Genomic DNA, 16159 nt, shown 5'->3' on the forward strand with positions numbered 1-16159 from the left:
GAGCTTTTCCAGCAATTTCTAATTTTATTTCTCATTTGCAGTATCCTTAGCTCTTTCAGTTTTTATTTCATATTGTAGGGGGTGGAGCTTGAACTGAGACGCTGTGGGTGGTGTTTTAGAAGCGGAACCTGAGTGGGCGGGGTTAGTGTGTAGGAGCGGGAAGGGTGGGGAAAATATGGGCGTCGTTCGGGTGTTGTAGGCGGGGCCGATAAGTGGGCGGGGTCAAAGTGTGGGGGCGGAGCAGTAACGGCTGGAGGGGTCAGTCCGCCGGAGCGTGATCGGTAGGCGAGGCTCGGCTTGTGGGGGCGGGGCTGGCGTGGTCTGTGGGCGGTGTTAGATGTCCTTGCGGCACTGGATTGGGACCAATCGGCGGGATCGGATGCTTGGACCTGTGTGGGCGGAGCTGCAGGCCGACGTGGCCAGTCCGAATCCTCAGTGACGGTTGGCCGTGAGTTCGGTCCCGTTCCGCCGCCAGCTGGTGGTCTGGGGCGGAGACCTTTGGAGCTCGGCCTCGCCTCTGGACCGAAGGAGGGGGAGTAAGGTCGACCGGCTATTCCCCCTGTCCAAATAGCAACCCGGTGCTCGCAGCTTTCAGGATGAGGAGTCGAAGCAATTCCGGGGTGAGATTAGACTATTACGGGCGACTTGTAAGCAGGACTATCCTGTGTCACCAGGTGAGTACATACTATCCATTCACCTGTTTACCTGCTGCAATTTATAGGAACCACCTCTCGCCTAGTGATCAGTGTGAAAGGGGCGCAGATTTCATGGAGACACTTCGTGCAACTCAGACAGCTTCGTGATGAAAGCGCGATGTTTTAAAGCGGTGACCGAGGTTAAAGAGGTTTTAGTTTATGAGTGAAGGCACTTATGTTCTGTCAGTCTCTTTCAGAGCTGATGTGACATTTCCGAACTTCAGTGACGCTGTCATTTGCAACAGGTGTTCAACTCGCCTGCGATATGAATCGTTGCTGTCTATGTGTTCGTATTTATGTTGTTTTCTGTGGGGTGTGGGAAAGATATTTTAAGTTTATTTCTTCACTACGATGATGTGCAAAGTTGGCAAACTCTTTACTCAGGCACCAGCTCGTAATTAACTTTACGGTCTCATGCTTTTGGAAGCGCTGCATTCATTGTCCATCACTAGGGGCATGAGAACCGTATATGTCATGTTGGTCTGTGATCAAATATAGGCCAGTTCTGTCGTGATGGCAGATTGGATCTTGATCGTGATCCGAGTTCATAGTTGGGTTTTTTATAGTAATCCACACAAATCCGATCTGTTTTTATTGTGTATCCAGTACTGTTTTGTCTAGATTATTGCATTACAATCTACCCACTAGGCTGAATGAATTTTTAAATATATCTTTGAAGAAAGAATAAGGGTGGAAAGTGCAGTTCTATGCTATTTATGTAGCGCCAGAGGATGTTTACCTTCCATTTGCACCAGCAACACAGGCAGGACGGCTTTGGTTTCCATGCAATCTAAAGACAAGCAACAATTAAAATTGCTTCAGAGATAGTAGGAACTGCAGATGCTGGAGAATCTTACATAACAAGGTATAGAGCTGGATGAACACAACAGGCCAAGCAGCATCAGAGGAGAAGGGAGGCTGACATTTCGGGCCTAGACCCTTCTTCAGAAATGGGGCTCATATGTCATCCTAGACAATAAACTTGATTGCTGTTCAGTCATACAATGGCATAATCAATTCCTGAAATTTTGCAGAACCACATGAGAAAATACTTCTGCAAAGGAAAACATTTGTACCTGCATTATCCTTTTTCAATTGTAGCCAATGATTTGGAGACAAAAACTTGCAATCCAGCATTCCTTGTGGTAAAATGGGACGTCTTTACTGATTTGTACTGTCCACGACATCAGTCTGTTTCCTCCTATATTTATGATTCTTCTTCATTTTCAATCTTTCTTGTGTTATTGCTTCTGTTTCTATTTGAGCTTGCCTTATCACTATGCCACCAGCATCTCTTCCCCCCCCCCCCCCACCTCGCTACTTCTAACCCTACTCCCATTCTTACTCAATATAGGAATTCAGATCAAATAAATCAATGTTAAAGTCTTTGTTTTAACCATGTGAGCATATTCACTGGCTGAAGGCGCAGAATTTGGTTGCTTCTTAATCAAAGTGAAATCTAGAGACCAGTCGAACCATTTATTCGACATAGATGAGATTGGTGCCAAATTTTCATAAGGTGCTATAAATCTACAATGGACGAAGAAATTGTTGACATATAATGAAAGAAACATTAGAAAGAGACAGCAGGAAAGAAATACGCTGACAATATTACTAAAAAGTTATGCAGACAGGAAGTGCAGCAACTAGGTGACATTAGATTAACCATACCCATAACAAGAAGAATTACTTGAAATATGAACCATTCGTGTCAAGAAATACAGTGGTGGTTTTGGAAGTTCCTGTTGAGACTCTTTTTTAAAATGTGTTAGAAGTTGCCTCGTTTGAAAATGTGAGATTGAGTCTTTGGATATTGTGTTCTCTGTAATGTGCGGTGAAATATTCACTACCCATGTCCAAGGCATGAATGTAGAAAAAGTTGACAGGAAAAGTCAGAATGGCATGACCCTAAAATGATCCAAATGAGTTCAGACTACCACAGAGGCCATAATCTACTAACTAGTATCCCACTACCTTTGTATTTATTGATGCTTGCGATTGGTAGAACCTTGCCCAGTTCATTTTAAAACAGTTACAGTTAATCACCAAATGAGCATACAACTTATTTCAAATGTATTTTGAAAAGCGTTGATCTGTGAACCTTAATTTTTATAAATCTAGCCAGTTGAGATAGCCTGTTCACATAGATATAGACCAATAAATTACTTTATTAAGTTTTTTGCTTTTGGAATAAAAAGACTTAAACTCTTATGTGACAAGTAACATTTGTGCTGAGCAAGTGACGATTTCCAAGAAGAGAGAATTGCTCTTCTTGACTTGTAACAGATTTATGACTGCTGAATTCTCCTCCATCGATATTCTGAAGGTTAGTATTAATCAGAACTTAATTGCACTGGCCATATAAATACTATGGTTACTGTACAAAAGGGCTGGATATTCAGATAATTCCTGACTTGCCAAAGCTTTAGCCACCTTCAGTGTACAAGTGAATAATGTGATAGAAGTCTACTTGCCTGGTTGAGTGCAGCTTCAATAATACTTGAAGCTTTACACCATCCAGGGCAAAACAGCTGGCTTAATAGACACCACGTCCACCACTTTAAATACTCTCCTTTCTTCTCACTCACCGTGGCTGCAGTACCATGTACACCTGCACTGCAACAACTCACCCATGTTTATTCTACAGTTCCTTTCAAACCCATGGCCTTTACCAAAAAAGAGAAAAGGGCACCAGATCCATGAGAAAAATGCCAGATGCAATTTCACTTCCAATTTCCACAATATCCCGACTTTCAACAATATCGCCCACTGATCTGATGCTATTGCTGTGATTCCCTCCTTAATACCAGAGGGTGTACCTGCACCACAAGGACCATATCAGTTCAACAAAGCAGCTCACCGCATCTTCTGAAGGATGGTTAAGGGTGGATGATAAATCTTGATATTGCCTGAGACATTCATCACCTGTGTGAATGAAATATATTTAACATCAGGGATATGTTTAAGTCTGAGTCTATTGTAATACATTAAAGAGACTTCTGAAGTTTTGGAAAGTTTCTGGGAACCAACCTTGGCTTACTTTGGAGGTGAATTTGCAGGAATATGCTGCAAATTATGTAAATAGCAGTTTGACCATATTGATTTCAAGTTTTTGAGCTACATTCAGACAAATTTCCCTCTTACTTCCTCCACTTCTTTTGGTGTGTACTGAGTGTGCAGGTTTTACTCTATCTTCAAATTCCTGAGGAAGGAAGAAAAGGAATAAACATAGTCATTCCTTGAACTAATAGCTCATTAATCAAAGATACATATAAAATTTCATCTTGTTAATCACCTCTGATAGTAATTGGCTGCTAAACAAATTCTTTCACAATACAATTGGCAACACTGGAACTATCATTGTAGACATTGTCTGTCATTCTTCTGCTCTTTAACATGCAGTGAAATATCCAATGAAGATCATGTCAGTTCAAACTGTGATAGCATCTCAGTCAGTATCATTTTAACCTTAAAATGTCAGCCGTAGTCTTTGTTGTAAATAAAATGTAATTCAACAAAAAAAGTTTTTTAATTTGTCAAGCTTTAATCTTATAAAAAGCTATCTGTGAAAGTGTGTGTGAAAACCAAAGCTCTGATGTATGTTACGGATTTGTTCTTTTATGATAGTCCTGTATACACCATTTAATCACAATGTGACATTCAGACCAGATTGTGAAGGTATTTTTAATTTTAAAAATCAAAAATGTTGAAGAAATTCAGTTTCAAGAGATGATGTTAAAGCGAAATGTTAAAGCTTGATTAAACTGATGTTCAAATGAATTTGTTATAAGCTTGAGGGAACAAACACACAGATTTTGAAACCAGATTTTGGGCACAATTTAGTCTTGGATCTCTATCAGCAACCAAAGTGAGACTTCCAAACCCAGTTTTCAGTGCTAGCTCTGTGCAGGGAGGATTGTATCTGGGCTGAAAGCCACCAGATAACTCAGGAATATAAAGAATGAACCAACTTCCCTGTTTCTTATCAGGAGCTAGCAATTTTGTCTGTTAATTACATATATGCATGATGGATTAATGATATACTGTCCACCTTACAAAACCCGGATCGTTTTGCCATATTACATGCTAAGTATAAATAAGGTGCGTTGTCCATTTAACTTTGAAAAATTGTCTAACAGGCAATATTTAAAGGTGGGGGTACTAAATTCACCAAGCTCAGAGATTTGAAATGCAAAACTGTTTTTCCAGAATCAGACTGCAGATGTCAATAGAATTACTGTCTGTGTAGTTAGAAAAGTAATCACTGATGGTTTTTATGTGCCTCTAAAGAGCAATCAGATGAATAGTCCACAAAGAAAATTGATCATGATGTAAGAAAATAATAGTGTGCAAACAATAAGATGGTGATGGTGTGAGAATACCCCTGTTGTATAGATTATGAAAGTAAAATAGTTTTGTTTTGAAGCTAATGAACTTCCCTTCTTTCCAGACCTCCTCTTATTCTTGGGTCTGCATTTGTATCATGCTGACCGACCCAAGAATAGGAAGAGGCCTGGAAAATTGCCCCTGTTTGCTCCTCCATTTCCAGTTGCCCCTAACTTGAAAATTTCAAGCCTAGATATTAGCACTAGTAGTGTGAATGGAGGATTGCTGTCGGGCTCAGGCTCACTATTTCTACACTTCCATAAATACTGTAAGTACAAATGCATTCTGATTTTGAAAATGCATTTTCTAATCTCTAATCATACTGACGTTGTGCATTTAGTAGCCATGCCTTAGGATATTGCCTGAAAATTGTTCCAAGTTAAACATACTGCTTACCTTTGCTAATGCTTTGTGTTACAATGTTATGCTCTTCTGTAAATTACATATTATTTCTGTTTCAGTACATTACATACTTGTATAATTAGCATCAAGGCAACAATTTTGTGCTTGGCAGACGTTGATACATGATAAATATAGTATGCTGCAATTGATGTTACTGGCATTGTGTAAACATCTGCAGTGTTTAGTGTGTTAATATTTAGAAGGTGAAATTATACTGCAGGATTAGTAAATGTATGAATTGGGAGGAGGAATTCACTTGCTGTGACATTCAGCATAGTCATCGCTGAGCTGAAGCATTAATTCCATATTCTTGCTTGCCTTTGATAACTACTGACTTCCTTGTTTGGCAGAAATTTATGTGCCTCTGCTTAAAAATATTCAATAACCCCACTTCTATCGCTCATTAGAGAAGAGAATTTCAAATACTCATAACGCCCCAATAGAAAACAAACTTGCCCAAAACGTCAGCTTTTGTGCTCCTGAGATGCTGCTTCGCCTGCTGTGTTCATCCAGCTTCACGCTTTATTATCTTGTAAAATGAAGTATCTGTATGTCATTTCACAATAGATCTTTGGTCCTTCTATTAAACTGATGAGAATTTATTGCAGTGTCACTTAAAGTTGATTATTTGTGCTTGGATCCTTTCGTTCTGTAGAATACTGTAACTGGATTACTGCCTGCTAGCCCTGAACAGCAGGATGCTTGGGTTCGTGATAATGTATACAGCATCTTGGCAGTATGGGGCCTTGGAATGGCCTATCGCAAAAATGCTGACCGAGATGAGGATAAAGCAAAGGCTTATGAGCTTGAGCAGGTGAGTAGCCGAACATAATCGATAGCACTTATTACACAGAGTTGGAATGGAGGTTGGGAGATAGGGCTGTGCTCCTGTGAGTACCCATAAAGTTGTAACATTTAAGAAAAAGGTTTCTTCTTCTCCTACCAGTAATGAAGGTACAGTAGAGGTAATAATTGATAAGCCAGTAATTCTACCTTCCACGTAGAAGGCTCACTTAGATTACTTTCATATTTTCCAATCTTAGGACATTCTATTTACTTGATAAATTAGTTTATAACTTTTATTGCCTCCGCCAAATTCTTGTTCACTGAAGTGGCATGGTATTTTTTTCATAAGTTAATTACTCTTGAGTGTTATTCAAGGTTCTGTCAGATGAAGGTTTCCTGTCTTAATTCTGTTACTCCAATTCACTTTTAAGCTAAAATCTCAGATTTCATAATCTTTTTATTTCAGTAATGAGTGAGTTGTTTTAATCAATGGTCTGCTAGACGTGTGGAGAATAGAAGCTTGTTACTGTTAATGGACTTTTGAGGAAAAGACCTACTCACGTAGGCTGAATATCAATGAAGAAAACACAACCAGACTCTGGCTGTTCAATGGCTAACGGAATAACTGCATCTTGGACTGATGTACCCTGCTGAATGAGGAAATCATGAACATGTTTCCAATCAAGAAGTACCTTGTTTGAGTCAAAGAATAAATAGATTGCATTTTCTGGAAATAAATGTAACCAACCTGCAAGATTCCAATTTTGTTGTATGGTCAATGCTGAATTATCTGGTCTCAGCAATGGTGATAAGGGATCCACAATTGGCCTTAGCATCTCTAGGATGAAGAAGAATCACTACGATTCTTCCAGAAGATTACCTAATGATGTCTGCTGGAAATTGCATTTGTGAGAGTACAAAATGAGAGCTAGCTTTGTGTCAACTGTGATACATCCTTTGCCTAAACAAACAGGTTATAGTCTGGGTTCAATTAAACAAAGCCTGCTTGTATGAAACTTTTGAAAACTGTTAAAGCATCCTGAACAGGATCCAGCAATGAAAAAAAAAGATATGTCTGCAGTAACATGTGAAATTGCCCCTCACTGCTCCTACAATTTCACTTTACTAGTGACGATGGCTTAAGTGAAAGAATCTCCAAGTTAATGAGTGATTTGAGTAGAAGCATGTAAAATAGAGAAAAACATAATTTAAGATGGAGCAAAAAAAACTTGCTGAATAACAAGGTGTGGAGCTGGATGAACACAGCAGGCCAATTTTTGTTGTTATCAAATTATTTTGAAGTGAAAGTTAAGAATCTTCATTTGTTTATTTCCTTACTATACTAAAGTTCCTCTGTATTGGATCTGCCAAAGTGGTTGTAACTTAATCTCTGAACAGTATCATCTTTGAACAGTTTGAAAATGTCATGTGAAAGCTGAGGTGGGTACAGCAGTGCCAGAAAAGGGCTACTGGAGGGTTATGGCCTGGTAGGAATTGCTGACTCCATGTAAACATGTACTGGTTTTTATTTCATCTTTCAGAGTGTGGTGAAACTGATGCGAGGGTTGCTACACTGTATGATGAGACAGGTACGAGACCATTTCCAGATTTCACATCAGATCTTTTGCTTGCAAAATAATTAGTCACACTTTATCACTTCAAGCTATTCTATCTTGCTATTGTTCCTTCCAGCATAAACAGAATGCATTGTTAAATTTAAACCAAATAAACCTACCCTTTTATGAAAACAGTGGAGTTTTTATATGTTCTGTGTAAAATAGCCTAACAAGTATGACTTTAAAACTGAGTCCTCATTTTGAATTTGGAGACTAATTGGTGGAATGGTAAGAGGTAAGAAGTAGCAGCAGTGAATAATAACCTGGAGAAGTGATGAACTATGCAGTATAATAGGACATCAGTTTTCCCTTGACTTCCCCTAACAGCAGACTGTTCTGTGATCACAGAACAATGTAGCTAACTTGTGCAAATAGTTATTCTTTACGTTTGGAATGACATAAAGGTTAGCCAGACCTTTTAACAATGAGGAGGTTTTAACTTGAAATCTGATTCTTACCTGGTGTTCATGCAATATTTTTTTTAAGAGTCAGAATATTGTGGTCAAGTGCGTGAGCCTATCTGGATATTTTCCTCACTACCAGCTGACTATCTGTTACAATCATGCTTGTGTTTAGACCAATTTGGACTTGGCTTAGGAACTGTAGCAGTCAACTGGGCAGACCATAAATATTTTCCTATAAAGTTTTAAAGGGGTCAGTGCAGGGTATTAAGATTGACTGATCTGCAGTTGATTTCTCATGATAATGAAATTCTTTTATGTACATAGATACATAAAGTTGAAAAATTTAAGTTCACCCAGAGTCCACAAGATGCCCTTCATGCTAAGTACAATACTAGAACGTGTGCTACAGTGGTTGCAGATGATCAGTGGGGTCACCTACAAATTGATGCTACCTCCATCTTCCTGCTTTTTCTTGCACAAATGACTGCTTCAGGTAAGAAGAACCAACTAAAGTTGCTCTGAAACATTGTCACATTGCAAGCCAATTCTCCACTTTTTCGTGATGATTCTGGTTCAGCTCTTAAAGCTTTCTGACAATTGCATTTCCCAGTAATTTACGCAATTAATAGTTTGGCATCAATTTATTATATATTGTTTGAACTTACTTTCTTCATATACTTGATTTTGATTAATATTGAATTCTAATTCTTAATTCTGATTTCCTACATTGCAAGATAATGTATGGTTTAGAAGGGGTGGACGCTAGAAATTTGTTTCCGTTAGGCGGGGACACTAGGACCCGTGGGCACAGCCTTAAAATTTGAGGGGGTAAATTTTAAAACTGAAATGAGACGACATTTCTTCAGCCAGAGAGTGGTGGGCTTGTGGAATTCATTGCCACGGAGTGCAGTGGAGGCCGGGACGTTGGATGCCTTCAAGGCAGAGATCGACAAATTCTTGATCTCACAAGGAATCGAGGGCTATGGGGAGAGTGCAGGGAAGTGGTGTTGAAATGCCGATCAGCCATGATTTAAATGGCGGAGTGGACTTGATTGGCCGAATGGCCTTACTTCCACTCCTATATCTTATGGTCTTATGGTTTTCATTCTTGAATGGTTGTTTATTTCAGTTCAGATTAGGGCCTTCTGACAACAAAACAGTATCATAGCACCCTTCCTGTCTACTCCATTTGCCTCATTACATTTAAAGGAATGATATTGCTTTCCTGAACAGGCTTAATTAATAACTTGTAATAATTCTGTGGCTGTTTTCAATTGTTTCTACGGTACAGTATTCAGTTTTCAGGCAGTATTCTGGTGTTTTTGGACAGAAGAGAACTAGCTGTCGTACTGTTCGGGCAAACAAGAGATGTCAAGCATGGGTACAGGATCACTTTTTGAGGGGCCCTCAAATAGATGTTAGACCCCTATCTTATTTGTATATGCAAAGGGTCCAACACTTGTTTAAATTCCCATCGGTAAGATTACCTGTTCTTAATTATAACCAAAATAACGTAGCTGGATGTGGAGTTGAGATAAATAGATGTGCTCCTCTTGAACTCATGTTAGAGGAACTGATCACTGTCACCTTTGATTTTCCTCATCCTTCTGAACTCTGGGTTCCCCTACTCACTACCCAAAATCTGGTCCTTTATTTTCTTGTATTCACCATCTCCTGTGGATTCAATAACCTTTTCGTTTGCAGCAGGTAGGTTTTCAACCACTTCTTCCTGATGGTCCATTATCGTTATAATTCTGTTTCCTCCACGTGCTTCTAAATTTCTCAGTATTCTGGATAAATCTAGTTTTATTCTGTGTCTGTGTTACAGTGTTGCCTCTTTACATTACATCACGCCACAGCAAAAAGAGACAGATAGTGTAGGTCAACATTTATGATTTTTCCACAGTTAGAATAATGAGAACAATGAAGATGGTGCCTGAGGAACAGATAGTTCTGTTTTCTGTGTTTCACTCATTTTATGTTACTGACCATATTGATTATGATTTTCCATTTTTGTGCAGTCTGCAAGTCTATGAATAGACAGGAAAATTTCCTGATAGTGTTACATCTTTTTAGTTTTTGATCTGAGATGTGAATTTTTAAAAAGTTAATCATTTTCCTTAGCAAAAGTATTTGTAATGTAAATGTACAGTATTCAAAAATCTATTGCTACAAATCAGAATTACTTCACCTTGAAGTTATGGTTGACAGACTGTAAACTTACACATGGTAAAACTTTCAAAAACTTTACTGTTTCTGTGTGGTTTCTTCATTCTTGGTATTGTGTGAACGTGGTTGATGTGGATCTGTACTTTGAGTATCTTGATGGCTTTATTGATATCAAGAGTACACAAATCATATTGTTATCTTTTTATTTAAAGCAGGAAGGAAAGTTTTCCTTTATCTCCCTCTCGCATAACTATACAGATTTTCGTTTGATACCTTGTGCTCCTCTGACTGAGCCAATACATCATTCACAACCTGGTTTCTAATCATACTGTTAAGATGTAAACTCTTTCAAGGTGTGACACAGCTCCTGGTGATGTCTTATTTGTTTTAATTCTTTTCTGTTTTTTAGACAAGAAATTTGGTAGCGTGAAATATGAAACCTGAATAACTTTGCCCCATTACATGTTTTGAGTAATTTCCTCTATCACACTCACACAGTACCAGCATTAGAGATCCTGGAGAAGCTATTTTTTGCATTATTCCGACAATCTTTAGCTATATTTTGTTTTAATTTGTGGTGTTTAAATATTTACAATAAATTACAGCAATATACTTGAAATGTTTTCCAAAGGTGTGTTAATATCTTTGCATAAATGATGATGTGTTAAATTACATACCATGGTAATTTCTTTCTTTTTTAAATGTCACTATTTAGTTTTCCAGGATAATTGATAGAAATAGAATTCAGTCTCAAGTAGTAGTAAAAATTGTGTGTTTCACATATAATAGAAGCTGAGTTAAATTTTTTTTACTCAATCTGTTCAGAGATGTTGCATCTTTGAAGCAAGAAGGACTTGAACTTGGGCCTCTTGACTCAGAAGTAGGGACACTGCTACTGCATCACAAAAGCCCCCCCTAAAAAGAAACTGAGATTAACTTAAGTAATCATAAATTGATGCAACTGATTATTTAATGTTTGAATTGAAAGCATTAATGATGAGTACTTTTTCTCCCTAGGGCTTCATATAATTTTCACTTTGGATGAAGTGAATTTTATACAAAATCTTGTGTTTTATATAGAAGTGGCTTATAAAGTTGCAGTGAGTACCAGATATTTTGAATGTCTGCTTTGATCTTACTATGTCATGGGAAAAGATAATTGTGGTTATTCCTAAATCTTATAGGACAGATTTAAAGATGTTGTTTAGTAGGTATTCTCTGCTTTTTTTTTATACGCTTGCTTTTATTAAAACTTTGGCACAAGGTATATGTCACTGCTAGGCATCAAAATAATTTTATTTTCCAGAGTTCCTGAGATTTTCTTGAGGGCTGCCTCTTGATTTTTGGGGGCTGCTGTTTGGTTTTCAAAAAGTCCATTCTCATTCTGATCAACTCATTTAACAGGTGACGCACTCACATAGCAATGATACCTTCAGTATTTGTGTTGACGTATGATATTTGGACTCGCTTTGAAGTGGAATTATAATTGATCAATATTTCAATTATCAACCTTCCATTAACCTTGCTCCCAACTTGCAATACCACATACTTTAAATCGGCGCGAGACGACAGGCGCAAGGTAGCAACAGAAGTTCAAAATAGCTGCACGTGACATTTTTAAAAAAAAACACTTGTGCAAACTAGTGAGGTTACAACTAATTCATTCCTGTTGCATATGCACAAATGGAACATTTAACCAATTATTTTTACATCAGCTCAAATCTCAATCTTTTCATATTTTCCATTCTCACTTTTAGCCGAGTATTCTTTTATTGAGAGAATTAAAGTGGCCCTATTTCCTTCATCGTCATCTCCCAACCTCAACAGCATGCATCAGCCGCTCGTTGCAGGCTCCGTCCTTCCCCCATCCCACATTTTACAGAATCCATCTCTTTCACCCTTTTTTTTCCCCTTTTTCTCCGCCTCCTTGCAGCCTTCCTCTTCGACACCAACTTTGTTACAGCTGTCTTTTCCCCCATATTTCCTCTGCACATTCCCCACCCCAACAATTCCCCTCTCTTATGCTTCTACTTTATTCATCTCCCTCAAATTCCCTGGAAGACACTCCTCATAGACCCAGCAAAACATAGCTCCCTCCTAGCATTGCTAAAAGGCAGTTATTTGCTGGCTCCAGTATGACAATGCAGTTGCTTGAGAAAGATTCCCTTGGCAAGTCTCTTGCTTTCCTAACTGTTGGTTCCTTGAATCATAGTCTATCAGCAGCAAGAATGGGAGTGAAGCAGCCTGTGTGATTGGAGGAGTTGCTCTTGGCCAAGTCTAATTATCAGGGGTAGGTTTTCCTGCATTGGTCATGCCCATGGTTGAATACTCCCCTGGCATTTTCTGGGGGCTTTCAGGGGCAAATTTCCCTTTGTTGCTATTGAGTGCTCTACATTGCAGTTATGTACAATGCAGCAATGTATAGGTTGATATTCACAATTCCACGAGCCTATATTTTGCCTCAGTCATGTGAGAGAATGGTGTTTCCCCAGCTTTGGTAACATTGAAAAGAAACTTAAACATTTTAGCGATATTTCACAAATTTAAAATGAGCTACTGCTAAATTTGTGCGGCTTTTCCTGTTGATCTTTAGCCTCCCAATTTAGTTGCTTGCTGGAAATGTGCTATCTGTGACATACCCAAAAAGAACTATAATCAGTTTAGGCTCCCCTTTTTTGGGAAGGGAATTACAGTACTTGGCCCATGTGGTGATTAAACCCGTTACTTGCTTTTTTTTGAATTTGGCAGGATTATGGCATGTGGGAGCGTGGTGACAAGACAAACAGAGGAATTCCAGAGCTCAATGCCAGTTCTGTAGGTTTAGCCAAAGTAAGTGTCAAATTATGTTTTTAAATACTTGAGAGTGGCGTGGCAAAGCAGTGTGACTGGACATTCCAGTGTGTTGACATACTTTTGAACTTGGACTTGAATCTGACCCAATCTTCTGGAATGAAAGTCACCTTCCTTTGTTTATAGCAAGGAATCAATGTGACACATGGCACAGCCAAATTCTTAGTGTAAACTGATAGTGAGAATCTGTGCACACAACCTGTCTAGTTTTTACAAGGCTGTGATTTGTGTGGAAGGGAATAGAATCCTTTGCTGTTCCTGAGCTTAGGACAAATAGTACACTAAAACGCAGATTGTAATGAATTATATGTGGCTAGGATTTAAATCCACCATGGTCTATAACAGATATACATCTCATCTAAGGCACAAAAACTCAAAGGGAAAGGTAAATCAACTGTGGCCAGTGAAAGAAGTTAAAGATAAAAGCATTAAAAATAGGAGCAAGAGCAAGCTGGTCCATCAAGCCTGCTGTGCCATTTAACATCACGACTGATCCTTTACCTGAAATTCATACTCCCGCCCTCTCATCACACCCCTCAATATCTTTTGAATCTGGAAATCTATCCATTTTTATACATATTACAGGCTCTTCTATGGTAGACCGTTTCGAAGGTTCATCACCCTAAGTGAAGAGATATCTCTTCATCTCTTCACTCTCCATAATGGCTCAACCAGTCTCCTGTGACCTTGTTCCCAGACAGGAGAAACAATTTCCCTGAATTCAGTCTGTATAGCTCCATCAGAATTTCATGTTTCAATGACATCCCTTCTTGGTCTAAACCTGAGTGAATACAGGCCCAATTGACTCAATCGCTCCTTGTACGGCGCACTTGCCAATCCCAAGAATTAGTCTGGTGAACTTTTGCTGCACTTTCTCTAAAGCATGTATATCTTTTCCATAAACAGACTTAAACTGCACACAGTACTCCGGGTATGATCTCACCAAATTCTTTAGAGCTGAAGTAAGACTATGAGGATAAAAATGTAACAGCTTTCTCATTTAAAAAAAAAACTCGTTTTAAGTGAGGTCTGAAAGTAAAACTAATTTTTTTTATCACAGGCAGCGCTCGAAGCTCTTGATGAATTGAACCTCTTTGGAGCTAATGGAGGCCCCAAATCAGTTATCCATGTCCTAACAGATGAAGTACAGCTTTGTGAAGTAAGATCTAAAGAAAGATGGTACATTTCAGCTGGTGTTGTGACTGTAATGTATTCTGGCAAAACCTTAATATACTTAGTCGATTTGTATTCATATCAAGGTATGAGATTTAGCCTTACGTCCCAAGGTTTCTAAATGCCATGTTTGAAGCACATAAGGCATATACATTAGCTTAAATTTATAGCTGTCCATCTAGACAATTAATGTTCAAAATTATTTCTTAGCACTGCCATACACCTTTTGGTATAAGCCATGAACGGTTAAACTCTGCCTTTTAATCCATTGTGAGCAATGTTATGCGAAAAATTTAATGTTAGAATATATGATTAATAGAAAATATTAATTATCAAATTTTATGTACAATATTAATATACATATGTAAATATATTTATTATATATTCAGCATCTGGGTCATACATTTCACAAACTAATATGAGCATCGGTCTACATTTTCTAATGGCCAGATAATCATTTTTAAAACTTGGATGATAGTTGTGCTTGTGGACCCTGCAGAATCTCCATAGCAAACTGTTTCTTGTAACACAGTCAGTTTTGTATCCTATAGTGTACAATGCATTTCAACAGGCTTGTGAGCAATGCTAGAACTATTGTTTAGCAGTTTATGAAGTGCCTTTTGGAAGACCATGCTCACAATACAAAACTGCTGTTTAATGCAAGAGTTAGAGGGTGATGCTTTCGAAGTGATTTTAAATATTTTCTGATCGACCTGCTCAGCGATGTTATTGCACATGTCTGGAACAGGTGGAACATGAACCTGGGCCTCTTTGCCCAGAGGAAGGGATGTGACCATTGCATCATTGAAGTGATTCTATGTTGACCTTGAATTTTGTGACTGAGGTCATCTAAACAACCAAACAGAAATGAGCTAGGGCAAAGGATCACATGTTTCAGGTATTAGTTTTTGCAAGCTGTGCATTGGGAAGAATTATTCTACATAGTGCTGCACCACTGACTGCCTCTGTAAAAAATAAAGATTTACCGCTTGAAATCACTAAGTCAATATCAATAAGGTTTTTAATATTTTCTTTGTCTCAATTATGAGCTATATTACTTCCACTGTTTAAGTGTTATTCATAGCAGCTGTTTGATTAAAAGTGCGGTGGGACACAGATGATAGTTGCGTATTGTGTACCTGGGACCACACTGAGTTATGATAAGGTTGTTATGCATTTCCATGCTTACAATGATTGTTTTTTTTTTGCTCATGAAAATATATGTGCATTTTATTTCAGTCTATTCTACATTCAATGTTACCACGGGCATCAACATCCAAAGAGATTGATGCTGGTCTCCTCTCAGTCATTTCCTACCCAGCTTTTGCAGTAGAGAATATTGATTTGGTAGAGTTAACTAAACAAGAGATCATTACAAAACTACAGGTAAGTCTGTTCTCCAATATTCTCTTCTCTTCAGTTAAAACTAACTTGTGCTGAAATACAATTCTAAGCATGCAGCTTTCTGATAGTAATCTGTTTGGCTGTTCTTCCACATTCTTGAAAGTTTGTGCCTACGTATTGAGTGATAATGAGGCATGCTTCAACTTGATGTAATATTTTCTCTTGCACATTCATTGAAGTATTGACATTGGCAATCTTAACTGGGGACATTCTTGGGTAAATGTACTATCACCATCCTGGCTGAAATTGGCTAACTAATTCCAGAATAGAAATT

General features: G+C 38.3%; 1 protein-coding gene across 4 annotated transcripts in view; it reads left to right on the forward strand.

The window, feature by feature from the left end:
- The first annotated feature begins 361 nt into the window (after window positions 1-361).
- The window catches only part of phka1a (phosphorylase kinase, alpha 1a (muscle)), a 110732-nt gene continuing 94934 nt past the window's right edge, over window positions 362-16159 (forward strand). For 2 of the 4 annotated variants that reach the window (XM_048544440.2, XM_048544441.2), the window contains exons 1-8: window positions 362-674; window positions 6139-6297; window positions 7811-7858; window positions 8614-8782; window positions 11476-11558; window positions 13207-13287; window positions 14369-14467; window positions 15721-15867. In XM_048544440.2, coding sequence (XP_048400397.1) covers window positions 597-674; window positions 6139-6297; window positions 7811-7858; window positions 8614-8782; window positions 11476-11558; window positions 13207-13287; window positions 14369-14467; window positions 15721-15867 — 864 coding nt within the window. In that variant the 5' untranslated portion in view covers window positions 362-596. The remainder of the gene's footprint in view (window positions 675-6138; window positions 6298-7810; window positions 7859-8613; window positions 8783-11475; window positions 11559-13206; window positions 13288-14368; window positions 14468-15720; window positions 15868-16159) is intronic. The other 2 variants (XM_048544442.2, XM_048544444.2) reach the window with 2 other exon arrangements.

This window comes from Stegostoma tigrinum, chromosome 15 (assembly GCF_030684315.1).
Source record: "Stegostoma tigrinum isolate sSteTig4 chromosome 15, sSteTig4.hap1, whole genome shotgun sequence".
Taxonomy (NCBI): Eukaryota; Metazoa; Chordata; class Chondrichthyes; order Orectolobiformes; family Stegostomatidae; genus Stegostoma; species Stegostoma tigrinum.